The 25,682-nt window shown below is 44.2% G+C and overlaps 1 protein-coding gene across 3 annotated transcripts in view; it reads left to right on the top strand.

Moving 5' to 3' along the window:
* The window catches only part of SCUBE2 (signal peptide, CUB domain and EGF like domain containing 2), a 38,792-nt gene extending 13,817 nt beyond the window's left edge, over positions 1-24,975 (top strand). For 2 of the 3 annotated variants that reach the window (XM_064425457.1, XM_064425458.1), the window contains exons 8-22: positions 542-658; positions 1,647-1,769; positions 3,314-3,430; positions 5,695-5,817; positions 6,297-6,413; positions 6,980-7,066; positions 7,725-7,829; positions 8,743-8,898; positions 9,208-9,411; positions 16,780-16,947; positions 18,132-18,293; positions 18,989-19,186; positions 19,781-19,933; positions 20,915-20,994; positions 21,644-24,975. In XM_064425457.1, the coding sequence (XP_064281527.1) occupies positions 542-658; positions 1,647-1,769; positions 3,314-3,430; positions 5,695-5,817; positions 6,297-6,413; positions 6,980-7,066; positions 7,725-7,829; positions 8,743-8,898; positions 9,208-9,411; positions 16,780-16,947; positions 18,132-18,293; positions 18,989-19,186; positions 19,781-19,933; positions 20,915-20,994; positions 21,644-21,796 (2,063 nt within the window). In that variant the 3' untranslated portion in view covers positions 21,797-24,975. The remainder of the gene's footprint in view (positions 1-541; positions 659-1,646; positions 1,770-3,313; positions 3,431-5,694; positions 5,818-6,296; positions 6,414-6,979; positions 7,067-7,724; positions 7,830-8,742; positions 8,899-9,207; positions 9,412-16,779; positions 16,948-18,131; positions 18,294-18,988; positions 19,187-19,780; positions 19,934-20,914; positions 20,995-21,643) is intronic. The other variant, XM_064425459.1, reaches the window with a different exon arrangement.
* The last annotated feature ends 707 nt before the right edge of the window (positions 24,976-25,682 follow it).

The following is a 25,682-nucleotide window of genomic DNA, read 5'->3' as shown; positions in this document are numbered from 1 at the left end:
CACTAGCAAGGTTTGGTGAGATTTAGGCATAGTTTGCATAGCATGGAGTTAGAGGAGCAAACTTTGGTTGGAATGGCACCTGGATTCTCAGGCTGAGGGAATGCTCAGTGAGGGTGTTACCCACCATGACTGGGAGCACAGGTACTAGGGAAGATGAGTCAGGAGGGATTTAAGAAAACTCATTTAGTAGTGCTGAGTGTAAACAGGTGTCTTGTTGGTGGGAAGTGTCAGGGGATCAGCCAGCATTCACTGTGGGTGTAAGGAAACTGACTGGCAGTAACAGATTCATCATCAAGGAGCAGGGATTTGTGTTTAAGACACAAATGGAATACCCAGAAGACAGCATTTTGGTTTGTAGAGTTTCCACAAAAAGCCTGGAAATAGCTGAGGCAGGGATTGTGCCAACACGTGTATTTAGCAGTTGCTCGTGTGTTCTAGGCTGAATGTTTGAACAGCAGTGTGCTTGGGGCTGTGCCTTGTATCCCATGATGTTTTTGGTCCTGATTTCCCCGGGGAAACCTGAGCTCTGTGTCGTTGCCAGAAACGTGCGCGGTGAACAACGGCGGCTGCGACCGCACCTGCAAGGACACCTCCACCGGAGTGCACTGCAGCTGCCCCGTGGGGTTCACCCTCCAGTTCGATGGCAAGACCTGCAAAGGTGGGCTGCATGCTCCTGCACACCCGTCAGGTGTTACCAGGTCCTGTAAGACACAAATCTCCAAACAGGGGCAGCCCAGTGTCCAGGGGGAAGCCGGTGTGTGCAGTCTGACCGCAGGAAGGACTGCACCAGGGTGGAGGCTGTGGTTTCCTTCACATCAGGTGTATCACGTGCAGAGAATCTCTTCTCCTCTGCCCTCCCGCTCTCCACTTCCACCTCCCGTGCCTCGTTTTCCAGAGGTGAGGTTTGGGAGAGCTAAACCAGCTCTGTGTTTGAGCACTGAGGCTGGCAGGTGTGTGGGTGCTCACAGGTACCCAGCCCAACAGCCTGGCTGGGCATCAGGAGCCGTGGTAAGTAAACACCAGTGTGTAAACAGGGATGTGTTTCATAAACATACACTGCTCCAAGCAGCTCTAATGAGAGCTCTGGCAAGGAGCAAAGGCACGGTTAAGTTGTATATTATATTGCTTTTCCAGTAATTAGATGTTAAGGCTGCTCTGCTAAGTAAAAATGATGAAATCCCTGGGCCTGAGTCAATTAATATTAGATAAAGGCCTCATTCTAATGTTGCCATGAAAAGGACAGGGTAGTGCAGGAAGTCTCTGTCTGAGATTTCTGCAGGGCTTACAGAAAGGAAATGGAGAGAATGTTTAAAATACTAAAACCTCTTAGAGAGCCTTGGAGCCAAAGTGTTTCCAAACAGAACTTAGGGAATGGTCTTTTATGAATGCATTGCCCAAATGCAACTGACAGGGACACATTAAATGAGAGCAAATAACTGTCCTGGGGCTGAATGGGCTGGATCATTCTTAAGAGTTGGATCTGATCTTCCTTCCTTCCTTAATTTGTGGTAGTCTCACTAGATTTTGTCTCTGGGCTCCTCCAGCTGACTGGACGTGACTATTTTCTGAATCTGGCAGTGGGAGTAGGTTGAGTGCTGAAGCTCTGTGTTAATTTGCTGAAGGCTTTTTATTTTTTTATGTTCCAGATATTGATGAATGCCAGTCCAATAATGGAGGCTGTGATCATTTCTGTAAAAACACTGTTGGCAGTTTTGATTGCAGCTGCAGAAAAGGATTTAAATTATTAACAGATGAGAAATCCTGTCAAGGTATGTGCACTGGAGAGACAATGGTACAACAAAAGTAGGACAAATCAGCATGACTTGGACATCTACTACAATGATGAAGTGATAATGCACTCCAGAATCATTTCCATTCCTCAGATTGGATTTTTTTCTTCTGAAACAGCTGTTGAGTTAATACAGTTGGCTTGATGCTATTGCAGGAAATAAGTTTAATGGCACAGTGAGCTATTATCTGGAAGAGACAGAGGCAGCATCATATCAAAGCCTCTCTATGAGGTTAATGCTTCCCCCTGCCTTGATGATCTTAAAATAATTTACAGGGAAAATTAGGCAATGTATCTCTCTCAATCTTTCTGACTGATTCACCATTGCAGTGAAAGTATTATTTCTTAATGGGATATTTAGTTGCCATGAGCTCATTATTAAAAGAGAAAGATATAACGTGATCTCTGAAATTATAGATCTGTAGACAGACTGGAATCTGTTCCCTAAAACACCACGGAGCATTTGCTCTTGAGGATGACATGGATTTCTCCTGTGAGACCTACAAAGCATGTTTGCTTTGCTCTATAGTGGTTTGTACATATAGATTTAGCAAGTCTATTTAAGCTGCTTAAATGCAAAAAAAATCAAAATGGTGAAGATCAAAATGGTCTGTGGTTGTGGAAAAGCAACAGGCTGAAACAATGTCAATTCAGTCAGCCAAATGGTGAATTATGTGATTTCCTAGGAAACCAGCTGACATTGAAGGTGACTTTCAGAAAACTGAACTGACCAAGAGAAAGTAATTTTCACCTGGGTTTTTTGGTGCATTCTTATCCTTTATAAATAGGCAAAGAAGGACAACTATTTATATGGAAAAAACTTACTGTACAAACATCTGATTTTCAAGATAGTTTGGGGTTTTATTTAAATGAAATCTGTTTATGAATGTATCTTAAAGTCTTGCATGTCCTTTTTGCCCTTTTGCAATCTCTGTTTCTTTCCCTTGTTTCAAAAGTGATATCATGCTGCATGTCCAAGAAAAAACACTGATGAAAAGTGCTATTGAAGTTGATGTGAACTTTCTTTTGTCTTGCAACATTTTTACCTGGCATGCAAAATGTGATGGCACAGAAATTTTAGGTACTTTTGATGGTATAATGAATGTTCATTCTCAGAGAACACTGTGATTTTCAGCAGACCTAAATCAGGTGCTGGATATTAATACAGAGCTTCATTTAGGGAGGAAAAAACAAAGGCAATACTTTCCTTCATACAGTTAATTTCAATGGAGAGTAATCCTAATGAAATAAGAGTTTTGTCAGCAGTTTTCTTCTCCCATAGAAGAGAAATAATTCGATTTAAACATAATTGTAAAAACGTAACAGCAGTTTTTGCGCTTGCCAAGGAAAAGCTTGTTTGGCAAACCGAGCATTCTTAAAAAACTGTCATTTCATTATGTTACACGACGTGCTTTGAAAGGATCTGCCTGGCTCACACAAATCTGCACATCCCTGCAGTGGCTGGCTCCTCAGGGCTCCCTGGGCAGCCCGAGGGGTGCTGATGGCTCCCTTTACACCTTGCAGACATTGACGAGTGCTCCTTCGAGCGGGCGTGCGACCACACGTGCACCAACCACCCCGGCACCTTCCAGTGCTCCTGCAACAAGGGGTACGCCCTGTACGGCTTCACCCACTGTGCAGGTGAGTCACACACACTGCCCAGCCCCCGTGGCCTGCTCACAGTCCCTGCAGGACACAGACTGAGGCAGAGCCAGAGTAAATTTTACACCTTGCTGTGATAATGAGACCCAGGGAAAGGGGAAACTGATCCTGCTTATTCCTGTCTTTGCCCAAGTGATTTTGAGCATGCAAAAGGGACCTGTAACTATTAGGACAAACTGGTGGGTTTTGTGCTTGGATCTGAAATCCATAACTCAACACAATTTCCGCACACAGATGAGTCATTGGCTTCTCCACTCCAAAAATCGTAGAGTACGGCTTGAAGAACAGGAAGCTCTGAACAACTCTGAAAGTTGCAGTTCTGCAGGTGCACATGTCAGATGCTCATGTGAAGTAGGTTGGAATGTAGTTGATGTAGTGCCACTTTGCACTGGCCAAGGTTAATACTCTTAAATTTTTATGTCTTTCCTACAAGGAAGGAGAAAGTTGTTCGTAGGAGCTCGACATTTGACAAGTTCCCAGAATTAACATGAGGAAATGTGAATAACTGGGACACTAAATGGAATCAAGCTTGTTTTATATAAGCTTTAGGCAAGACCTTACTGAGTCCAAATTTTACTCAATTCTGAGTAAGACCTGTTTATTTCTGAGGCAGAATGAGCACAGTTGGAGATAACAATTCAGAAATCCCTGTGTGCCTGTCTGTTCTACCCTCTGCCTCTAGAAATTCTGCAAATGAGGTTACAGAGCTATAACATCACTGTGTTTTATCCTGATGAACATGGGAACGTATCTGGATGTGGAATAACACTGTGATGTGCACTACTTAGTAAAATACAACTTCTGATTAATTCCTCTGCATTAATTCAATTTCTTTTGGCTACCAGTGAGGAAAATGAGCTGTAATTTTGCTGTTGGCTGCTAACTGGCCTTTTCTTGTCATGCAGAAGATCCTAATTAATCCTCATACCACAGTAAGTCCCTCACTGACTGGCAAATCACAGGCTGGTCAGAGCTGATAGGACACTGAGAATACACCTTCTGACCTCTGGGGGAGAAGTCAGTAAGTGTTGGAGATAAGAGGTTGGCATCCTAAGAAAAGGTCAATGAAAACCAAAGATTTGTGGCATTTTAGGCAGCAGTACCAGTTTAAGGTGTTGTCTTCTTTCTCCATTATTCCTCTGCTGCCTCAGTTCTGTTAAAAGTACATTTCCCCCCCAAATCAGACTGGTTTTGTAACGTGCTTCACAGTGTTTTCTAACAAATTGTTACTCAGAGGGTATCTAGTCTGGGGACAGCAGTGACAAGAACTTACTAGCACTGAGATAAGTGTGTGTGGCAGTAGGCACCCTCAGATGCCCAAACTTGATGGGACTTTCAACAGGTTTCCTGATGGCAGCTTTCTGGGTTTATGTACACTTAAAGCCATAAAGCTCTGGGAGAGAAGTGAAGCCCTCCTCAGGGTGGATCTGAGCAGCAAAGACAGAGACCTCTGCATTTTCCTTTGTTGAAATTCATGAGATTCCTATTGACCCATTTCTCCAGGCAGTCAAGGTCCCTCTGAATAGTGGCACAACCATCTGGTGCATCAGCCACTCCTCCCAGTTTTGTCTCATCTCTGACCTTGCTGAGGGTGAACTCTTGTCCCACCATCCAGGTTTAATGAAGAGGATAAATAGTTTTGGCCCCAGTGCTGACCCTGGGCTGCAGCACTGCTGAATGGTGCATTCTGCATCAGCATGCAAGTGTGCACCAGAGGCAGCATGTGCTGTGCTGTCAATAATTTCTCCTGTTGGCATTTACTGGGCAGGACAAGGCTCCAAAATTGGATAATTGGCCAAAAGAGACAAGGGGGACACAATGGTGGTGTTTGGTCCCAGAGCCAAAGTGTTCCACAGTAATTGCACCTATCAGAGCACTTTGGAGCATTGGTCAGTATGAATCCTGCCCTCTTCTCTGTTTTTATTTAAAATTAGAAATATTAATTAACCAGTCAAAATGCAACACAGATTTAACTTGGTCTGCTTTTCTTAGAGATGATTTATTATCACATTGCTGAGGCTGGATATTGTTTAATTATGAGCCACCAGTGTTTGGTCTGCTTTGACATTTATCAAGGGATTTCCATGAGGACAAACTGATTCAAGCTGGGCGTCCAGGTAGCATCCCTGAAGTTTTTCAAGACTCTACTGAGTAGTATTTATGTCCACACTTACCTAGTGCAGTTGGAGTGCATAACTTCATGAAGAGCAACTTTAAAAAATATCTTTACCTTTCCTCTGCAGATATTAATGAATGCAGCATCAACAATGGTGGTTGCCAGCAGCTGTGTGTGAACACGCTGGGAGATTATGAATGCCTGTGTCAGTCTAACTACAAGCTACACTGGAATAAAAAGGACTGTGTTGGTAAGGTGTCTAATAAATACATTTCTACTCCTGATGTGTCTGGTGGGCCATATGGTTACAGTCAAATTTGGTGGTCTGTCCAGTTAAGTGGTATGAGTCATTGTTCCTGGTATTCTGCTTTCATTTTTAGCAAGGCATGATGGTAGTGATGTTGAAACTCATGAAAACAAACAGCAAACCAACCCAAAAACAGGAGATACTTTGAGGGATTTTGATGCTTTCTTTCCTGTGCTTTTATCTAGCTTGTTCTTCTATTTCCTTTTGTTCCTCTGCATGAGAAGGCTTGCTCATGATAAAGGAAGTTACTTTTGTGGTGTGATCTTCCAGTGATTTTATTTGGCTTGAATTTTCTGTCTAAACAGCATAATAATTGCATGGGTGCTCTCAGGTACTGGCTACAAAAGCAGCTGCGTGCTGATTTATTGGTAGGGTGAAGGTAGATGTTTTAATGCTGTGAGTGTTTGTTTTATCCTGTTTAGAGACAAAAGATCCCTTGTCTGACAATGTGTCACCCAAGGTGTTGCTGCACTGCATTAAGAGTGGTGGGAGTGATAGATGCTTTTTGAGCTGCTCTCCAGATGTCCAGGTATTCTCTGGTAAGTCACAGCTAACAGAACTGAGCACAGAGGGTAAGGGTGGCCAACCTCCTCACTGTCAAGAAAGCCCCAAGAAGCAGTCAATAAACAGAGACCTTTCCTCTTTCACTGCAGATAATAAAGGGCCATATCCCTGGCAGTGTCCAGGAAAGCCCCTCTTTCCTTGTCTTTTATAACCACTCTACCCTCAGATTCCCTTCTCACAACAAGTCTCTTTTTGAAGCTGGGGAGGACAGGGAAGAATTCTCTGTGCTCCCTGGGCCATTCCTTAATTGGCCCTGAGAGGCACTGGTGAATGGGCAGAGGCATTCCAGCCCTGCGTGGGGTCTGGGATTGTGCCCACACAGCCCCTCCATCCCACAGGACTCAGCTGCTCCTTGTGGGACTGATGCTTTCTCTTCCTCAATCCTTTGAGTGGCTTAGGAAGAGGCAAGCTCTAATGTGGAGTATTTTATGAACAGCATTGTGTGTTGATGCCAGTCAACAAGTTTAAAATGTGTTTTATGCTACAGGAGTCCTCAGTGTGTGCACTGTGCCTGTGTCTTTACTGTCTGTCTGTCTGTTAGGAACACAAGACGCCTACACCCTCACCTGTGGCAGGTCCTCTCAGCTTAAGAAAAAGCAGCAAAATGCAAATGCTTCCAGCTGGCTGGGTAATCACCATATTTACTGTTACATAGTTTACTGTTTTATTTTCATTGATAACTGTGAAACAAAGGTATTTCTGTTGACTTCCCCCCCCCCCCCTTATAATTTATCACTTTTTTCTTCCTTGTGATTGTAGCTCATGATTGCTGCAGAAAATTCCCTTATGTTGCTTCATAAGCATCATTCAAACTGAGTCTTAAAAATAAAGAAAAAGATCAGTAGTGAAATAAACACTTAGCCCAGGAATTATGTCTCCTTTTAGTCATCCAAACCTGGACAGTGTTGGCAACACACAGTGTGTTTAGGTTGAGCTGTTGGACAGTAATGTTTAGAAGGCATTTACAGCCATAGACATAAACTACTTTCTGAAATGACTTGAAATATCTCCTTTAATTGCAGCCAATAGTAGATCTGGTCTTGATCTCCTTTCTCTGTCTCTCTCTCTCTTTTTTCCCCCCCTAATAAAAGGTACTACACTTCATTCTCATTCCAGTTGTGAACTAACTTCACAGCAGGAGGATTCTGACATCTCATTACATTTTCTGTGATGATCACTTCATGTCAGCATACTTCTTGTTGTCATCATTGTGGTGTGACATTAGGGCTATCTCAGTTTTCGACTCCTTTTTAAAAAATAACGTGTTTCATTGTTTCTTCCTGAAGATGCTTCAGCCATCAAGATAAGCGTAACCTTTAAATTAAATGAAGGAAAATGTAGTTTGAAAAAGACTGAGATGTTTCAAGAAGGTCTGGAGCAGATGATACCAGGTATGAATATAAAAATACAGGTAAGCAGGTTAGAGCCATAGCTCAGGGGTTAAGTGCTTTCCAGATAAGAAGAACACCACAAACAAAGCACAGAGGACTGAAGGTTTTCTGTTCTTCACTTCTTCCTGCTTGGCCATGACTCCTGCAACAGTTATTTCAGATCCCAGGATTTCCTTGTGGCATCCTCACAGTCTTGCTAGGAAAGCCCTTATCATTTTTTTGTTTGTAATACTGCTAGTAAAATCTCAGTAAAATCAACCATTCTTTTTATTAATTTGATTCCTTCTTTTTCTTCCTCTTTTATCTTTCGCTTCTTTCCTTTCTCACCTGCTCCTTACTGTCTGGTGCCTCGTTGAAAAATCTCCTGACCTTTATGCTGACTCTATTGTCATAGGGTTATTCCTCTTGTCTCTTGTCTTCCTTTCATACTTCAGCAGCCTCAGATGGATGCAGTGAGGTCAGCTCTTCCATCTGTTCCAAAGCAGAAAGAATAGCCTGGGAATTTACAAAGTCAGCAGAAAATGAGGAGGAGTACTTAAAAAAAAAAAAAGAAAAAAATGGGGCAAGGAGTCATTAGACAATATGACGAATCAGTGTGTCTGATTGTTTGTCCTTAGCAGAGTGGCAGTGAGGAACTGAGCTGAATGCTCAGTGACAAGTTATGTCCTCCAGAACCAGAGCTTGTTCTGGGTGTTTCCTTTACCTAAACCTTATCTCCTCATTGAAACCAGGAGAATGGCCATGACTCTGTGTGAGGGGGCACCAGGTGAGAGACTGCCCAAGCTGCTCTTTCACTGGCCCGTGGAGGTTTGCTCCTCTTTAACTCTTCACGATAACCCACATGCTGAGCACCGGTGAACGTCCAATAACAGACCTGGCCAAGCTTTTGCTTCCTTTGGTTTTGTTCATACAGAGAGACAAAACTCAGTAATGGAGAGCTTCCACTATGTAAACCTAACATGCAGCTCTGGCAAGAAAGTTCATGGAGCCCTCAGTAGACTGGCAGCGACTAGAGAGATTTTTATCACTGCGGACTTTGAGCTGGAAACGAGCCGGAAGGAGGTGACAGGTTGGTTGGAAAATAATTCCAGGTGCGCTTTGAAGCTTCTTGCCATTTGCTCCTTGATTTCTGTATTTTTCACTTCTGTCTGTATGCAAAATGATGAGAAAAAGTATCTCCTGTTTTGAACATTAATTTCACTGCTTCAGGAAGAGTGAGGGATGGAGATAGCTCCAAAGATCAAAGAGTATTTGTCCTTGAGGATTTCAGACTTGTTCCCAGAAGTCTCTTTCTCAGTGATTTGAGTTGGTTGGTGGGAGCTGGGTGGGATTTTGTGCACGATCACTTAGGGCAGCTTTCACCCCTGGTGCCTTTCAGACACGTGCGACGTGCGCTGCGCCCGCAAGAAGACGGAGAAGCGGTTCCGGAAAACCATCCGCACCCTGCGGAAGACGGTCAGCAGGGACCAGTTCCGCATCCGCCTCTCGGGCACGGACCACGAGCTGGCCAGGAAGGCCCTCAAGCCCTCAGAGCCACAGCAGTCCTGTGGCGTGGGACAGCTGCACCCGGGGGCCAGATGTGGTGAGTTGTGAGGGAGCTGGGATATGGAGCAGCTCGTGTGTTCCATGGCTGTGCTCAGGCATCTCACAGGGATCGGGGTTCTCCCATCCAGGAGAGAGCCGGGCTGGGTGTGCACAGAGGGGTGCTGTTAGTGCTGCTGAAATTCTCTCTGTGAGTTTATTGTTGGCAGTTGATGTGTTACAGAGTAGAGCAAGGGCTCACTGCACTGCGCTGCAGCTGATGCACAGCCTGCAACAAGCTCGAAGCCAGAAATCCTGGGAATAACATCAGGCACCGATGGCCTTGGCATCACCAATGTTACTTTTAAGACTACATTTAGTATACTTTATTAATTTAGTAATAATTTAGTAATGCTGTGTTCCTGAGCTTGTGCACAGCTCACTTCTCCCTCGTCCCAAGGAAAAGGCTGCTCAGAATTTGATACAGTCACATTCACTTTGCTGATTAAGCTCAGAGTCCTGGGGAATCTTCATGACAGAGTTATAAATTCATGGTGATTTTATGGGCCATCACTGAGAAAAGTCTTAATTATCATGGCACTGGAGGGCACCACCATAATGCAGCCAACAGTAAGTGCTTCCAGAGCACAAAAGTTAAGGAGAAGGGTCAGATGTTACATCTCCACAGAGGCCTAACAACCATGACAGCTAATTCAGGCTGCACGGGGTAGGCAGCGTGTAGGTGGATTGTGAATCAGCAAGCCTTTAAAATGCTTGTCACAGTGAATTAGTACGTCTTCCAGCAGCAGCATTTGGCCTAAGAATAGATTTTCCAATCCAGTTTTGCTAACTCTAGAAAAACTTGGGTTCGTAGAACAGACAAATAGTTTAAAACATCTGTGCAAGCAAGCAAGGAATTACTCAGGAGATCTCAGAAAAAGCTGTAAGAGTTCTTTTTTTCTTTTTTCTTGGAACATTGCAATAAATCTGAAAGATTTTGGAAAGTTCACCAAGATGATTTTACAAGGATATTTTCAAGCTAATTTGTTGGATGCTAGAGAAAGGCTTTGAAAAAATCTGTCATTCCAATTGTACAGAGCACAGTATGACTCCAAAGATATTTGTGATTTCATCTGGAGAAAACAGCAATGAGTAAGCTAAAAATGTTGCAGGTGGAGAAGGCAATGTCAATTGCAATTAGAAATTGGAACAGAGAATAAGCACAATTTTTTTTAGATAGCTGCAGAATCAGTTTAATGTCGCAGCACAAACGAGAAGCATACGTGGCATTTCTGTGCTAGTTCAGAGAGAAAAGCGAATTTTGGGCAATGCCTGCTCAGAAAGCTCTTTGGTGGGGTGAGCACAAACAACCTGCCCATGGTTAAACCAGAGCCACTGAGCATATGAAGATGAAGGTTTTGAAGAACAATTTGTAGAAGTCAGGCCTCTTCTGTTGCCGAATTGGTGCCCCAGTTTGTTCTGGACACCCTAACAGGTGTGAGCAGTGGAATGATCCTGTGTGTCTTATGGTTTGATTTGCTCGTGCTTAGCAAGGTGCAAGCACTAAATGAACCTTCCTTTCTTCAGCTGAGTTACCCATTCCATGTCCTTGTGCAGATTCCCTGTGATCAAACAGGAGGTGAAGCTCACACCGCAGCCTTTCCCTTACACCGATGTTAAGGGCTCTCTCCTTGCACTCATTCCCCTGCTTATTTTCATTAAATGTACAGAAAATTAGTATCTTTGAAACCTCCCTACACCGCTTGTCAGGCTGCTGGGAGCTGGGCAGACAGCTCCCTGTTGCTGAGAGGACATAAAAGCACATGCAGGGACAGCGTTGTTAGGAACGCCTCATTTCCCTGGAAAAGGCTGATTGTCCCAGGCTGAATGGCTAAGGTGGGACTGGGGGCTGCTGCTGCTTGGGCTGCCAGGCAGAAGGAGCTGAGAGACAGGCTGGGGAGAGGAGAATAGAGTGGGAATAGTGGGAAGAAAGGCAAGAAGCTAGTGCAGGGATCTGTGTGGGAGAGGGTGTTGTGGTTTTTGTTGCTTTGTTTTGATCTGATGGTTTTGCAGAGATGCTTCTGGATGGGATTGGGGCTCTGCTTACCTACACATGCTGGTGGTTCTGGGCAGAAAGTGGCTCCACAGCAGGAGATGCTGGTCAGCAGATGGATTCAGTGCAGGTGGTGGATGTGGCCTCTGGACAGCAAAGGACTTTTGCTCAGTCTGGCCAGAGGAGTAGGAAGCAGTGAGGGAACAACGCAAGTCAAGGGACTTAGAAGTTGTCTTTGATGCAGTTAGTGAGTAAAATGCAGGTTTTATTTTATTGTTTTCAAATACTTGGAGAATGGCTAGGTTAGATACAGTTTTGGTCCTCCTGTAGAATTCCCCTGGCACAGCACTGCCTGAAACATTATTTATATTTGAGCAGTGTCAGAGGGAAAGTCTAGCTTCTGCTCTGATAACTTTTGTGCTGGGTAATTGGCCTGCAATTGCAGCAGCAAGATAAATTTCATTTGGTTTCACACTTCTGGTGAGGTAGTTCTATCCCTGATTTTCCTGTCTTAACTCCTATGGTCTTGAGTTGGGCACAGCACAGAAGAAAATCTTTAGAAAGACAGCAGGAACAAATTGCATGTGGTTTCCAGGGTATTTTATCATTGTTAATGTGCTGGATGCTTGCACTTGTGTGCCTGCTGTTCTTTAAGCGGCTGTTGATGGTAAAAGGGAAATCACTGCTGATTGCAAGGGATAGTGTGGTTTATTTCAACTTCACTGTTTATTGTACAGTTGTGTTTGTGATTTTCTGATGCTTTAGAGGCTCAAATGTTGCATTTTTCTACCTTGTTATGAGTGAGTTATGTATCTATGATGAGCCCATTCAGCACTGGCTCATGTTGGTTAATCCCATGAAGTCCTGAGTGTGGCTTCCAAGGAGCAACCAGTGATAGGTCCATAACCATGGATATTCCATAAAATGCATAGAGCAAAATGGAACTTTCATCAGCCTTCCCAGAGACCTGGACTCTCTTAGCAGAAGTATGATTTTTCTGCCTTGAAGTAGATCTTAAGGAAACAGAGATCCCTTTTGGAATGTCAGTGCATCAAGTCTATGTGTGACCCCTCTGAGCATGCTGGAAATGCTACATGCTGCCTTGAAAGGACATTTGTCTTGGGGAGAATGCAGTCTCACTCACTAGCCAGGCTACAAGTGTTTCTGCTCCACCATGAGCTTGACTTGAGAGAGATTTAGCAGCCAAAGACCAATTGTTCCTTTTCAGAAAGTGATTTGCCAGAAACCTCTGTACTGAAAGAAAATAAGTTCAAAGAACATGCAATTTAGCTGCCCTTCCAGTGCTTAAAACTCTGTCATACCTTGATCACATCCCATGGTGCCAAAAGCACACCTTGCCTGTTCTTTTTTTTTTTTTCTTTCTTTCTTTTTTTTTTTTTTCTTCTGTGTTGGCCACACCAATACTTTCAGAGGTGGAAGGAGGCACTGGGAATTACCATTTCCTGAAATGGATGCAAAAAAGGATTTAACAGCATATCCTTTCACCACAGTAGTTGCAAATGGGTTTCCCCAAAGAGCTGTCACCTTAGAAAACAGCAGGCATGAGCAGCACTGGCACAGGCACTGCTCTGATGGAAATTATGAGCAGCTTCTTCTTGTGTGGGAGGTGTCAGTGCATTTCATTGCTCAGCATTCAGCAGCTTTGTCCCCTCAGCTGAGAGGGTGCAAACAAGATAATGCAATTTCATACAAAATGATGAACCATGGTTTCAAAGGTTTGTATGTGGTATGATACTGGCATTATAAAAGTATGAGAGAGGAAGCTAAAAGGAAAAGCAAAGTGCTGTCTGCCTTTGCAGTCGTTATAATTAATAGTTGGGTTGCACAACTGTTGTTTGGGTTTTTTTTTTTTTTTAATTTTATGAAAATCTGAGAAGAAGAAATTAATTTATCAAATGGGGGAAAATGGGGCTGTTTTTCCTGGTAACCTGTTTGCCCTGAAAATCATAGACTGAAGGCATAAATCCTTCGTGTGCGAAACCATCTCATGTGACCTAAATGTGTGACCTGCTCCAGCACAATAACTTAAAGGATGCCGCTTCAGAATCCATTTGCATCACTTGTTGGTGATTTTCCTTATAAAGTCAAGGCATCATTCTTAAGAAAATGGTGAATTGGTGGATCATGACCTCCTTTATGAGGTTCACCTTCTCAGCCCCTGAGATACTACGGCGTTTGTCTATAGGAGCAAATGCTCAAAGGCTAATGTGCTGAAAAGAGGGGAAGAGCCTTTAAATGTCTTTGTAACTGTTAATCCTGGTTCCCTGTGGGCCCCTCTCTTCCCCCCCACCCCCCTTTTCTTCTTGTTTTTGCATCAGAAAAGCTTTCACTTTTTTTTCCCCTTTAAAACAGCTGCATGAGACTCAAGACCAGGTTTTTAATGGGCATTGAAGATAAACAAAGACAGTGGCTGCAGAAATGAAGTCTACTAGAGGCAATTGGTTCTTTTGTTCATTTGGAGAAAAAACAATCAAGTTTCTGAAAAAAAGAGCAAAGCCAGCCAGTGGAATTGTGATTTAATGTCATTATTTGCAAATCTTCAGATGTGGTTCTGACTGGGTATTTCCCACATGTCACATGGGAGCATGCAGTTTCTAATTTTGAGAAATGAAGATCATAAACTTCTGTACTTGTTTTCTTTAAGCAAATATCTGGAGAAGTTTAACTTCCTAGAGGGGTTTCTTGCAGATTTTTGTTTTTTGTTGATTTTTTGGGGCTTCCTTTTAAGAGAAGGTTCATCCTAATTTTATGCACAGTCCTATGGATCTCGGTGGGATGATTTCTGGGTTGAAATAACACCCCTATTATTAATGTTACTATAATTGAATCTAACACTAAGTCTTATTTGTTATGCTAAATTGGGCCCCTGTGACTGCTGTGAGTTTCTGAACAGGCTTTCCTCACTACCCCAGCTCTGTGCTGCAGTGGGGCTGGATGAGTGGCCTGTCTGAAACATTTCTAGGTGGAAGATGAGGAGGAACTGGGAGCAGATTACAGGGAATGTGTTTATGGATTGAACTGTCTGGACACTTCTACCACTGTGCAAAGCCTGATTTGACTTAGTCATGTGAAGAAACAGATATATTTGTGAGTTTGAGGCATTAAAACTTGGACATGGCATGGAGAAATCATGATATTAGCATTGAATATTGAATAGTTGTTAGACTGTAAATAGCAAAATCTGTATGTGGCTATACTGACCTCTCTTCTCAAATGCACAGAGGATCAATCAGAGCCTGAAGTGTTTGGTGTGTCTCAGAAGTCAGAGCTTTTTCCAGTTGGTTTTGAACACCCTGTTACAGTGGTGCAGTGGTGGTAGCTAGACAGCCTTTTTTCTTTCTGTTGTTGCTACCTCTCAGGAAAATCAGAAGAAAATACTTGACTCAAATGGTTCAGATTTAATGGAAAAGTTCTCCTTTGGCCCAGATGGAGGATCTCAGTGATGTCTGAGGAGATTTTTTTTAAGCTTACTTACGCAGTGCAAATTTTCAAAAATTAGGCACTTTTTGCTAAATAACCCAAGAAGATCTAGATTAACTCAGTTGTGTTCCACAGGGACCTCCACAGTTTTCACAACATATGGTTTCAAGTTTCAAGACAAGTAAGATACAGATGGCAAAGTTGTCAAGAGAGATCTGATGGGATAAGTTCTCAAATGCAACTTTTGCGCACAAGTTGTGGGTTTGATTCCTGCCCGGGGCAGGTTTCCTTTGAGCTCTGATAGATGTCCTGCTGTTCTGCTGGACTCTGAGCAAGTCTAGGAAACCTGAAGTACAGTTTTAAGACTGAATTTGTAGGGTTAGTGTTTCTGTTTGAAGCACAGAACAGACACACCCCTTCTCCCAAATGCAAAAACAAAACCAAACCCAAACTAAAAAACCCCAAACTTGACATGTGGTTAAAGTGAATGGAAAAAAACAAGCTAAGGGGAGAGAGCAGGTATTTTCTAGCCAGGCCACTGAGAGCATTAATTACCCCTAGAGCCATGGAGTTATATGAGGGAATGAGATTTGCTCAGGTCTTTCCATTTCTTCCAGGTTTCTGAAGTCAGTAGGCACTTTTCAGGATCACCCTTCCTAACCCTGAATTGTCTTTCCTTGTCATGGAATTGTAAATAGTGCTCTTTCCTTACCTTATTAGGAGTGCTGCAATGAAAGCCTGAATTCATTCATGTTTGTGGAAGTGCACAAATTGTACAGAGATGAGTGTTCTGTAGGAATGTTTATAAAATGGAGAAAGGCTTGAAAAGTGTGGGAGCAAATGAATGTGTGGCCTTATGAGGGCAGAAGTGATGTGTGGTGGAAAAAGTTGGAACCAGGAGCTCAGACTTCCTCACAAGCTTTCATTGATAAGCCCCAGAGCATTGCTTAACCTGCTGCATTTTATTTTTAAGCCAAGGAGGAGCACTCAACGATTCCTCCCGGTGTATCAGCCATAAACAAAACTCTTCATCATTGATCATGACCGGTAGTTAATGCCCTGCTTGTTGTTAGTCATATATCCTGAAACGAAGCCAAGGCCAATTTAACTTCCTAACAAAACAGCTATTCACTGAGTGATTTATTGGAGCTATAAACTAAAACTAACAGTTTATTATCGTAACAGGTCTTAAAAGGACAGAATTTTTCAGCACAGCTGAACAACTGCAACAGTGTTTTGTGCCTTTCCAGAGCAGGGTAATTATTAAATACTGGCACTGAAGCCAGTTCTTTTGTGAAGAGCTTGAAAACCAGAACTTCTCAAAGATACTCATGAATATTGCTGAGCTTGCTAGATAATACTGAGGTGTGTGATGAAGTAAAATCAGTCAGATTGGGTTAATGCTGTCTGTGCACCATGCAGAACGCAGCAGCCCAGTGCACAGATAATCATTACCTAAGATTATCAGAGGAATGGTAAGAGTATTTTTGCTTTAAAAGTCTTTGAGACATAATGTTTGGTTTATTGAATTTGCACAATTACTTGCTGCACTTGAGGTTTTCACACAGTTAGTAATAGTAATGGCCATGAAATATGGATATTCAATAATAAGATTAAAGTACTTACAGAAGTCTGGAAGTATGTTTTTGGCATCTTAGGTTCAATACTAAATTGTTTTATTTGGGAGGAATTCAAGAGCTCTCTAGCTGGACTGAGGAGATAATCACTACATAATTGCACTGTAGAGAGGAGCAGAGAGCCCTGGACAGGATGGGTGTCCAGTGTGAAATCCATCCCAGCTCCCAGAAGGGCTCCCTGGCCCCCAAGGCTGTCAGTGTCTGCTGCACAGTGCACTGGAGGTATAAAGCTCCAGCTGTTGCCTGTGCAGGCTCACTGACACTCCTCCATCTCTAATGTGTGCTCTCCCTCTCCTAGATCAGTGCTCCCCTGGGGAATACTCTCCCGATGGCTTCAAGCCCTGCCTGCCATGTCCCCTTGGCACGTACCAGCCTGAGGCTGGCAGAGTGTCCTGCTTTCCCTGTGGAGGAGCTCTCACCACGAGGCACAGCGGGGCTTCCTTCTTTCAGGACTGTGAGACCAAAGGTGAGGCCGGGGTTTGTCTGGTGAGCTGCACTGATCCGGGCCAGAAGGAAATGCTGCTGCTCAGGTGGGGCATTCAGAGAAGGTCCTTTCTCCTCCTGAGGGTCAGTCCTTCCAGGAGTCCCACAGCAGGTTGGCCTGGCCTGGCTGCCAGGAAATTCAGTAAAACCTCAATTCTTTCTAAAAGTGATTACCAAAAGCATGGGTAAAAGAAAATTGCTTATATAAATCAGAAGGGAACAAAGTCTTTAACAGAAAATCTACTGCTGCAGAGCAGAAATAAGGGATAGAAATAAGGTCCTGATGCAAACATTTGGTAGTGGTTTGGATGAAGAGATCTCTCTCATTTCAGTTGATATGTTTATTGAGAATTACAACATATTGTAAGAATTCAGCAGTATCATTGAAGAATTTATATTACCGGTAGTAGTGTGATATCTAATAGTTTCCTTCAGTGTGGAATCACTGAACCCACAAAGACTGCTTTTTCATACTTAATTTTGTGAAATTGAAGTACTAAAAAACGATGTTAAAACTCTGGATCAAGATAAGAGGAGCTGATTTCAGTTTTATTTAACATAAACAAAAACAAGTCTATAAATGAGGTTCAGTTTTCAAATTGGAGTGGAGATTAAAGGAATTCTTTCTATTAACTGGAATGAAGAGCTCAGGAATTTGCATGTGGAAGAGGCCACATGAGACGTGGAATCACAGATGCAAGAACTATTTGGAGCTTATCTGAAGCATTTGGGTTGGGGCAGCATGTAGGGAAGGACTCCTGGCTGAGCTAGCTTCCAAAACTCAGCAAGAATTATTTGGGAGTAAGCAGAGCTTGAAATGAATAGGAAAAAAAAAGGGACTGTGCAGCATAGAAAACTACATTTGATAGTAGATCTTTTTAACTTGCACAAAATAACCTGATAAACTGAAGTTGTTTTGTTTCCCTTGTTGTTTATTACTGTGGTTTTATTTCTGCTTTCACATAGAACCACTCTACAGTGTTCATTTGGGAACTTTGAACCTGCACAGAATGATTTGATTAACTCAAATTACCTCTTTTTTGTTACCCCCACAGTTTACAAATATGGCATTTCAGTTTTTGAGATTACACTAGGTCTTGCACAAATGTATAAAAGCATATTCTAGTATTGCCTCTTTTAAACCATGATTATCTCATTACTGTCCAGTTCAGTGTTCTCCTGGCCATTTTTACAACACCACAACTCACCGATGTATTCGCTGTGCAATTGGGACATACCAGCCTGAGTTTGGACAAAATTACTGCATTTCCTGCCCTGGAAACACCACTACTGATTTTGATGGGTCAACAAACATAACACAGTGCAAAAGTAAGTACAGCAAGATGGTCTTGATGCTCTCTTGCAAATAAAAAGACTGGGCCATTAATGTTTGGAGCGGCCCTAAGGGCAAAACTCAGCTTTGCTCCAGGGAGCTGGAGAGAAGGCAGAGCTTGCTCCTCTTTGGCTGCCTGCATCTCACCCCACATGGCTCACTGAGGTCTGTGAGAGACCATTTCTGCAGACTGGCTCCATCAGCCTTGTCAAGGTAAGGGATGGCTGTGTTCTACCACTTGGTGCTGGATTACTTGGGGTAATTGCTATTAAATCTTTTCTCTCTTGATGGAGCAGAGTTTGTGTTCACAGCACCCCGATTTGTTCCCTCCTATTAAGAGGAATGGAAGCTGGCTCACAAAACTTAATAGCTCTAGTAACCATTTCTTGTTAATATCAACCTTTGAAAGAGTCCATTACAAAGGGGAGCCACTGTTCTGGATTTATGGTAGCTGAGGGCAAATTAAAGAGGGAGAATGGAGGGCAGAGAGGTGACTGCTCAGAAGCACCTCTGGAGTGCCTACACACACACAGACACATGTAAACACACCCACACAGGAATGTCAGAGGCTGGCAAGGAGACCTGTACCTGCAGCAGATGCAAAAAGGGAAATATGTGTCTGGCACCCGTGCAGGAGGGCTGTGGGGTGTCCTCTCTTTGCCTTGTCCTGCATAGTGTGCTCCTTTTCCAGACAGGCAGTGTGGAGGGGAGCTGGGAGATTACACTGGATATATTGAATCACCCAACTACCCTGGGGACTACCCTGCAAACACCGAGTGCACTTGGAACATCAACCCACCGCCCAAGCGCCGCATCCTGATCGTGGTCCCAGAAATATTCCTGCCCATCGAAGACGAGTGTGGAGACTACCTGGTGATGAGAAAAAGCTGTGAGTCTGAAACACCCACTGGGGCACAGCTCAGGGGGAAGCACAGGGCTCTCACAGGCATTGCTGTTTGCAGAAACTGAATGTAGCCTGCCTGGCATCTAGTTAAAAGCAGAAATTTCTTTAATGGCAAATGAAGAAGTCCTATTTGGCAATGCTGCCCCATAGTTTTCAGTGAAATTCAGAGGGTGCAAGGCCATGATGTGCCAGTAAACTGAGAGAAATATTCTTAAGAAGGGGTGGATGGTTCAAACTAACCAGTCATGCATTATGCTAAGCAGTTCTAGCCTGGGTTAGGAAAGAGGAAATGCTTGCTAATCCTTACAGGTGCCTGATGTGTGGATAAACAACCTCAGTTTCTAGTGTAGGCACGTCCTTCCAACAGTAGACTGTTATTTTAGGAAAAAGGAAAATATTCCCTCACCAAGAAGTCCCCCATTGATGGCCTGCCATCCACTGATGGCCTGCTACATTTTGGGGAGTTTTCTTAACACCAGCAAGCATTTTTCTGGTGGTAACAACAGAGAAAACAGCTCTGACATCTCTTGAGAGGGAAGCATTGTCACAGAGCTGCCTGTTGTGTGTTTGCTTTGAAAGCCTCTTCCAACTCGGTGACCACGTACGAGACCTGCCAGACCTACGAGCGCCCCATAGCCTTCACTTCCAGGTCCAAGAAACTGTGGATCCAGTTCAAGTCCAATGAAGGGAACAGTGCCAAAGGATTCCAAGTTCCCTATGTAACCTACGACGGTAAGTGGGAGGGAGCAGCTGGGCTGATGTGGGCTGCTGCAGCTGCAGCAGGGCAGCCCAGTGCTCCCAGCAGTGTCACCAGCAGCTGCTTCCAGGAGCTGCTCCACTGAAACCTAGTCTAAGGAATTCTGCAGTGCACTGCAGTCTTTTAAGTGCCACCATTGTCTTTCAAATAAAAATCTGGGGTTCTGGGCTCTGGGCTGCAAACCACAGAGCTCAGACATAGAATCTAAGTTTCATGCACTTCTGTGCCTTTCCATTTCATTCGTGTGGCCCCAGTTAGGAATTAGGTAGAGCCAAAGTACCTGTGTTTTATGGTGTTTGTGCTACCACTTGTGGCCTAGAATCAGATGGCAAAATATCTATATTGGAAAGAAGCTTGAGGGGAAAGATTTTCACCTCACCCTTGTCAGAATCACGAGGTGTGAAACTGGAGCTGAGGATTTGCACTTCAGCATAAGTGAAGTGATATTGTATGTCCTGCTCACACTGGATTTACTGTGAGGGAGTCATCCCTGCTGTGGTCTGCAGAGTTTCACTAGTGGTGGAAAAGTAATTTTTCAGGGGAGACCTCTCCTTTTGAAGAATTTCAGGTTATGATTGACCAGGGGGATTGCTTTTAAGAAAGCATCCTCTTACATAATATTTCTATTCTTTCTTCCTGTAGAAAGAAGTCAGTAACAGGTTGTGGGTTCCTGCAGTTCAGCTGGTTTGAAGCAGGTTACTTGGTTACCATATACACTCCAGTCTTGGGTGCTTTATGATTTCCTTTGCTTTAGACAGATTGATGCTGAGCAGCTCAGCAGAGTACACTGCTCTCATAATAAAAAGAGAAGTGTTAGGAATAATTTCTGACTGCCAATATGAGAGTAAATTACTACTGTTTCTTCTGAGGGTAGGGCTTCTGTGTGTAAGCACAGGAGGTATTGAGTATGTAAGTGAAGTGAAGCTGCAAATTACTCTTTTGTGCATTCCCTACAGAGGATTACCAAGAGCTAATAGAAGACATTGTTCGGGATGGCAGACTTTATGCATCTGAAAATCATCAAGAAATACTTAAGGTACATTCCTTCCATTAAACATGTTGGTTTTTGTTGGAAATCATGTTATTTGGTGCAAGTGAGTTTGCTTCCTGCTCTGCATCAGGTCTGTTCCTTGGTGCACCAGGCATGAGCTGCTCCAGGGAAATGGGGAGAATCAGCAGATCCTGGTTGTGCAGAGCAGTGGATATAGGGCACCCTTTGCTCAGGGGGACTCAAGGTGGATCAGAGCTACCAGGGAAACTGATTTATTGGGAAAGCACTTGGTGCTGCTCCTTGTATCCTGTAGATTAGCAAAGGCTTTTCCTCCCTGGGCAAAAGAAACCTCTTTGTGAATTTCTCCGACCTTGGTTAGGGGACTTCCATAGGCAAGCTGAGTGCATGCCTTTGTTTGCTGGATATCAGCTCAAGTGTGGGTTCATTTTGTGGTTTGTTTGCTGTTCTTGGATGTATGAGGAGGGAAAAAATTCTGGAGCTGCTGATGTGGAACACCAGTGACTTCCCAGGAGCCTGAAAGTCAGCCTTGCTCTGCTATGTTTCCAAGCCCCTGAAACACTTGAAAAGTAAAATGCACCATTATCTTTTTAGAGTTAGACAGGCATTAAACTTTGGTAATGCTGACCATAACTCCTCTGTGGAGCTGATGTAAAATCTGCTTCCCTTTTCCCAGGACAAGAAGCTGATAAAAGCACTGTTTGACGTGTTGGCACACCCGCAGAACTACTTCAAGTACACAGCCCAAGAGTCCAGAGAGATGTTCCCAAGATCCTTCATTCGGCTGCTGCGCTCCAAAGTTTCCAGATTTTTGAGGCCTTACAAATAGTTGGCACTGAACTTAAAGCTAAACCAGCCCTGGGCATGCACAGAGGGGCTGTGGTAGGTGGGGCTGCTCTCTGTGCTTTACACACTGGCAGAGACACTCCAGGGAAGCTCGCCAGCTCCCTTCTCGGCAGAGTTTGGATTTCTCAGCTAATATAAATATTTTGGTGAACAGAATTTTGATTCCTTTCCAGATAATACCTTTTGGGTACCAAGGGATACCTCACGGGTCCCTGAATTGGAGACTGCCCATGATTTCTGTAACTGAAGGGTGCCAAGCAGAAGTTTGTAGAGCTCTGCCCCGTTGCTTCATCAGCACCTGTAAAAGCTCCTGAGGACAGACAGGCTAAGCAGTGTGGTTTGGGATGAACCCTGGGCTGCCATTAATGCATGTTACCTCAACAAAGCTGGGTTCATGTTGGGTCTCACTGAAAGTGAGAGCAGGGTGGATGACTCTCTTAACGTTTGCTACGCAGGAAATTCAGAGCTAAGGCTGACATAGTTTTAATTCAAACCAGTGAGGCCAAGAGCTGCACAAGGTGCACATTTTCTCTGAACTACACGTGGCATGAAGCAAAGGGTTGAACTTCAGCTTGAATGTTCAGGGTCTGGCTCACACGGTGTCTATGCTAGTGACCCATTGGCTTACGTGGAGTGATACCAGAATAAACTGTGGGCACCACAGCAGTAGGAAACAGGCTCTGACTCATGGGAAATTTCCATTTTGGGCTGTCTGCAGCTGTTAGAGCAGATCAAATTATTTCCTAAATCCCAGTTTTGTCCCCATGCACAGGCCTGGGACAGCAAAAGGCATTTTCCAAGTTGTGTAAAATTCTGCCCTCTGAGTACCTGCAGGTGGACACAGAAGCCCCATTTTAAATGCAGGCTTTGCATAGATGATGCTCTTGGTACAACACTGTTTAAAGCTGATAAGGTTACTGTATGAGCCCCAGCTGTCATATTCTCTACCTTTTCTGAGCACCTTGCAATGACCTTGTGGAGCAGAGAAGAGCTGCTTTCCCTGTCTGGCTGGAGAGAAGGAGAGGTACAATTCAGCCAGACTGTGGCCACAAAAGCTGTCTATGGCAAATTGTTCCTCAGGATCCCCAGGCTGTGTCCTTCTCCTCTGGCTGTGTTTCCTACTGGAGACAAGGCCTGATAGGGCCTGTAGGGAAACCTGTGCTGATCAAAATGTTGTCTCAGTGCTATTCTGCCCACACCTACATCTCCTCTGGCCATACAATCCATTCTCTCTGAGCAATGTACCTTGAGGACCTTCTGCCTTGAAGGGAGATAGCCACAGTCCCATCCATTTGGAAATGGACTCAGGACTTCTGTCCTTTGGTCACTGGCCATGCCAAGGGGTGCAGTGGGTACCAAACTCCCTCTCTGTGCCATCTTAGGAGCAGTGCTTACATTTCACAGGGTAGCCAGGAGCAGTGCTCCCTTTCCCAGGATGTGGAGTGAGTTTCCCTGCCTTGGCACGTGGTATTGAATTGCTGAACGTGAATAACACCAGTCCACAGTGTGACAGCAGGAGCTGGGCTCTGAATCTCTGAGCAAATGGGTGCTCCTGACTCAGCCTTGCTGAGCTGCTGTGCCACGCTGCGTGTGGGGCAAGGACACATCCTGGCCGTGGTGTGACAGGGAGGGACAATGGCTTTGGCCACAGCTGGGGAGCAGAGCCCCTCTTGCTGCTGGGGAGGAGTTGCCTCAGCCTGGCCAGAGGTGGGAAATGGTTTGTGCTGCTGCCAGGAGGGAGAGCTGTGTCCCCCTGCTGCACTGGGGCACGGCTGGGCAGGGCAGGGAGTGCCCACCCCAGGAACAGGGCTGCTGCAGGAGCAGCGAGGCACAGGGAGAGCTGGCAGGGCAGAGGAGGAGGAACACACTCCTCATGTGTTCCTGCAGCTGTGCTGCATCCCAAACAGGGTCCTGCTGCTGCCTCTGGGGGACAGAGGACAGGGACACCTGGCAGAGGGAGGGGAATGGCTGAGGAAGGCCAGAACAGGAGGAGGGGTGGTGAGAGGCTTTGCTGCCTCCCTGCTGGAGTGTACTGCTGTGCAGAGAGCCAGGAAAGCATTCCCAGAGGGTTTCCCTTTGGCTGCACAGCCCCTAGCCCACGCTGTTGGAGGCTCCCTGTGCCAGAAGCAGCGTGCCAGCGAGCCACAGCCACCTCTGTGTGGCACTGGAGCACTCTGGAGTGGCCAGGGTGCTGCAGTCCTGCTCTGTGGTGGGTGGGCACTGTGGGCAGGGGCCATGCTGTGCCAGGTTCTGGGCCAAGCCCAGCAGAGGGGCTTTGCTGAGGGCTGCCAGGGAAAACAGGGCAGTTCTTGGAGTGCTCCCTGCCAGGGAGGCTGCAGGGGTGAGCAGCCCTGCCCTGTGCTGCTGGGGGACACACAGCAGTGGTTGGTTTCAACCAGGGCTCGAGGAAGCCAAAGTTGTGAAACATCCCAATGTTTCTAATGGGTGAAACTGGGCTGTGCTGCTCTGTGTGTGAGTTACTGATCTGGGTTTGTCACACTGCAGCTCCCCTCCTAGTCCTGCTCTGCACAGCTCTGCAGAGCTGCCTGGGACCCACAGGGATCTCAGCCTTGCTTCTCCTGCCCCACCAGCACAGGCCATTTTCACTGCTGGGAGGAGAGGAGTGTGCCTGCTCTGAGGCTGAGGAGACAGCCTGCCCTTCCTCAGAGGAGAATCCTCACTGTTCCACAGCCCTGCTCATTTCCTACTTACATAGCAAATGACTCAGAAGCACTTCTGTTACCCTTGACCTGACATTGTGGATCAAAATTTCCCATTTTACTGTAATTCCTGTGTGTACAGGAAAAAGTGAAGAGGGAATTTTTGCTGCCTTGAATGCTGGGAGGAGTGATAACTCGCAGAATGTTGTAAACACTTGGCATTGTATCTTCATAGTGATGGTAGTGGCTCTGTAGAAATTTCGATTTCTACTTTCTGTGTGATTGTAGACTGATGATGTGTTTTGGCAACAAATGACTCAAAAATGTTTAACCTTATAAAACAAGATGGAATTTTTGGAATAATGGTTAGCGCTAACTGGATGACTCAGTGTCACCTGTGTGAGATAAACATAAGGATCTGTTTGATGATTGTAAATTAATGTAAAATATTTCAGACTGTTATTCTTGATAAGAGAAATAAACCAGTGAACTTTTAGCTGCATTAAGTTCTTGGATAATATTTTTAGTTATTTTTCTGTGCTAAATAACAGTTTTGACAAATTTAATCATTGTTTAACAAGTTATTGCACATCAGATACACTTTATCCTGGGAACATCTGCTTACCACAGCATTCTGTTTCATGTGATACATTACTAGCCTGCATCTATACACATAAAGACACAATTCTTCACGTATTTAATGGTGCACATAATTCTGGCCAGTAAAATACCAGAACTATCATGGTATTAATTCTAAAAATTATTCTAAAAATGTCTCCTATATGAAGAGCTGGAGTCAGTTAGTCTGTTGTAAGAAGCTGCATGAAGATAGGATAAACAACTTAAAGTACTCCAAAGTGTTTCATTACTTTGTAGATCCATCTGATTATTTTTCCTAAAAAACAAAACCAAAAAAACCCCACACAAACAAAAAACCCACACAAAAAAAAAAAAAAACCCAACCCCAAACCACATGGTTTAAAATGAAAAATAATTTAAAAAACCCCAAACCAAGGAAAACAAGGTGAAAGCCTGTGTTAAGACACAAGTTCCCAGAATGCTTTTAAGATTATACCACAGTGTCGTTAAAGTCACTGGCTTAATTTCTTAGAAATAAAAAGTAGAATTAGGTCATAGGAAACTGAAAATAAGTCAATCTATAATAATTTTAATACTGTTTTTCTGGGTTTTTTTTGTTGGTTTTTTAAA

This window comes from Passer domesticus, chromosome 6 (assembly GCF_036417665.1).
Source record: "Passer domesticus isolate bPasDom1 chromosome 6, bPasDom1.hap1, whole genome shotgun sequence".
In the NCBI taxonomy this organism is placed as follows: domain Eukaryota; kingdom Metazoa; phylum Chordata; class Aves; order Passeriformes; family Passeridae; genus Passer; species Passer domesticus.
This window is presented reverse-complemented; position numbering and strand designations above follow the sequence as displayed.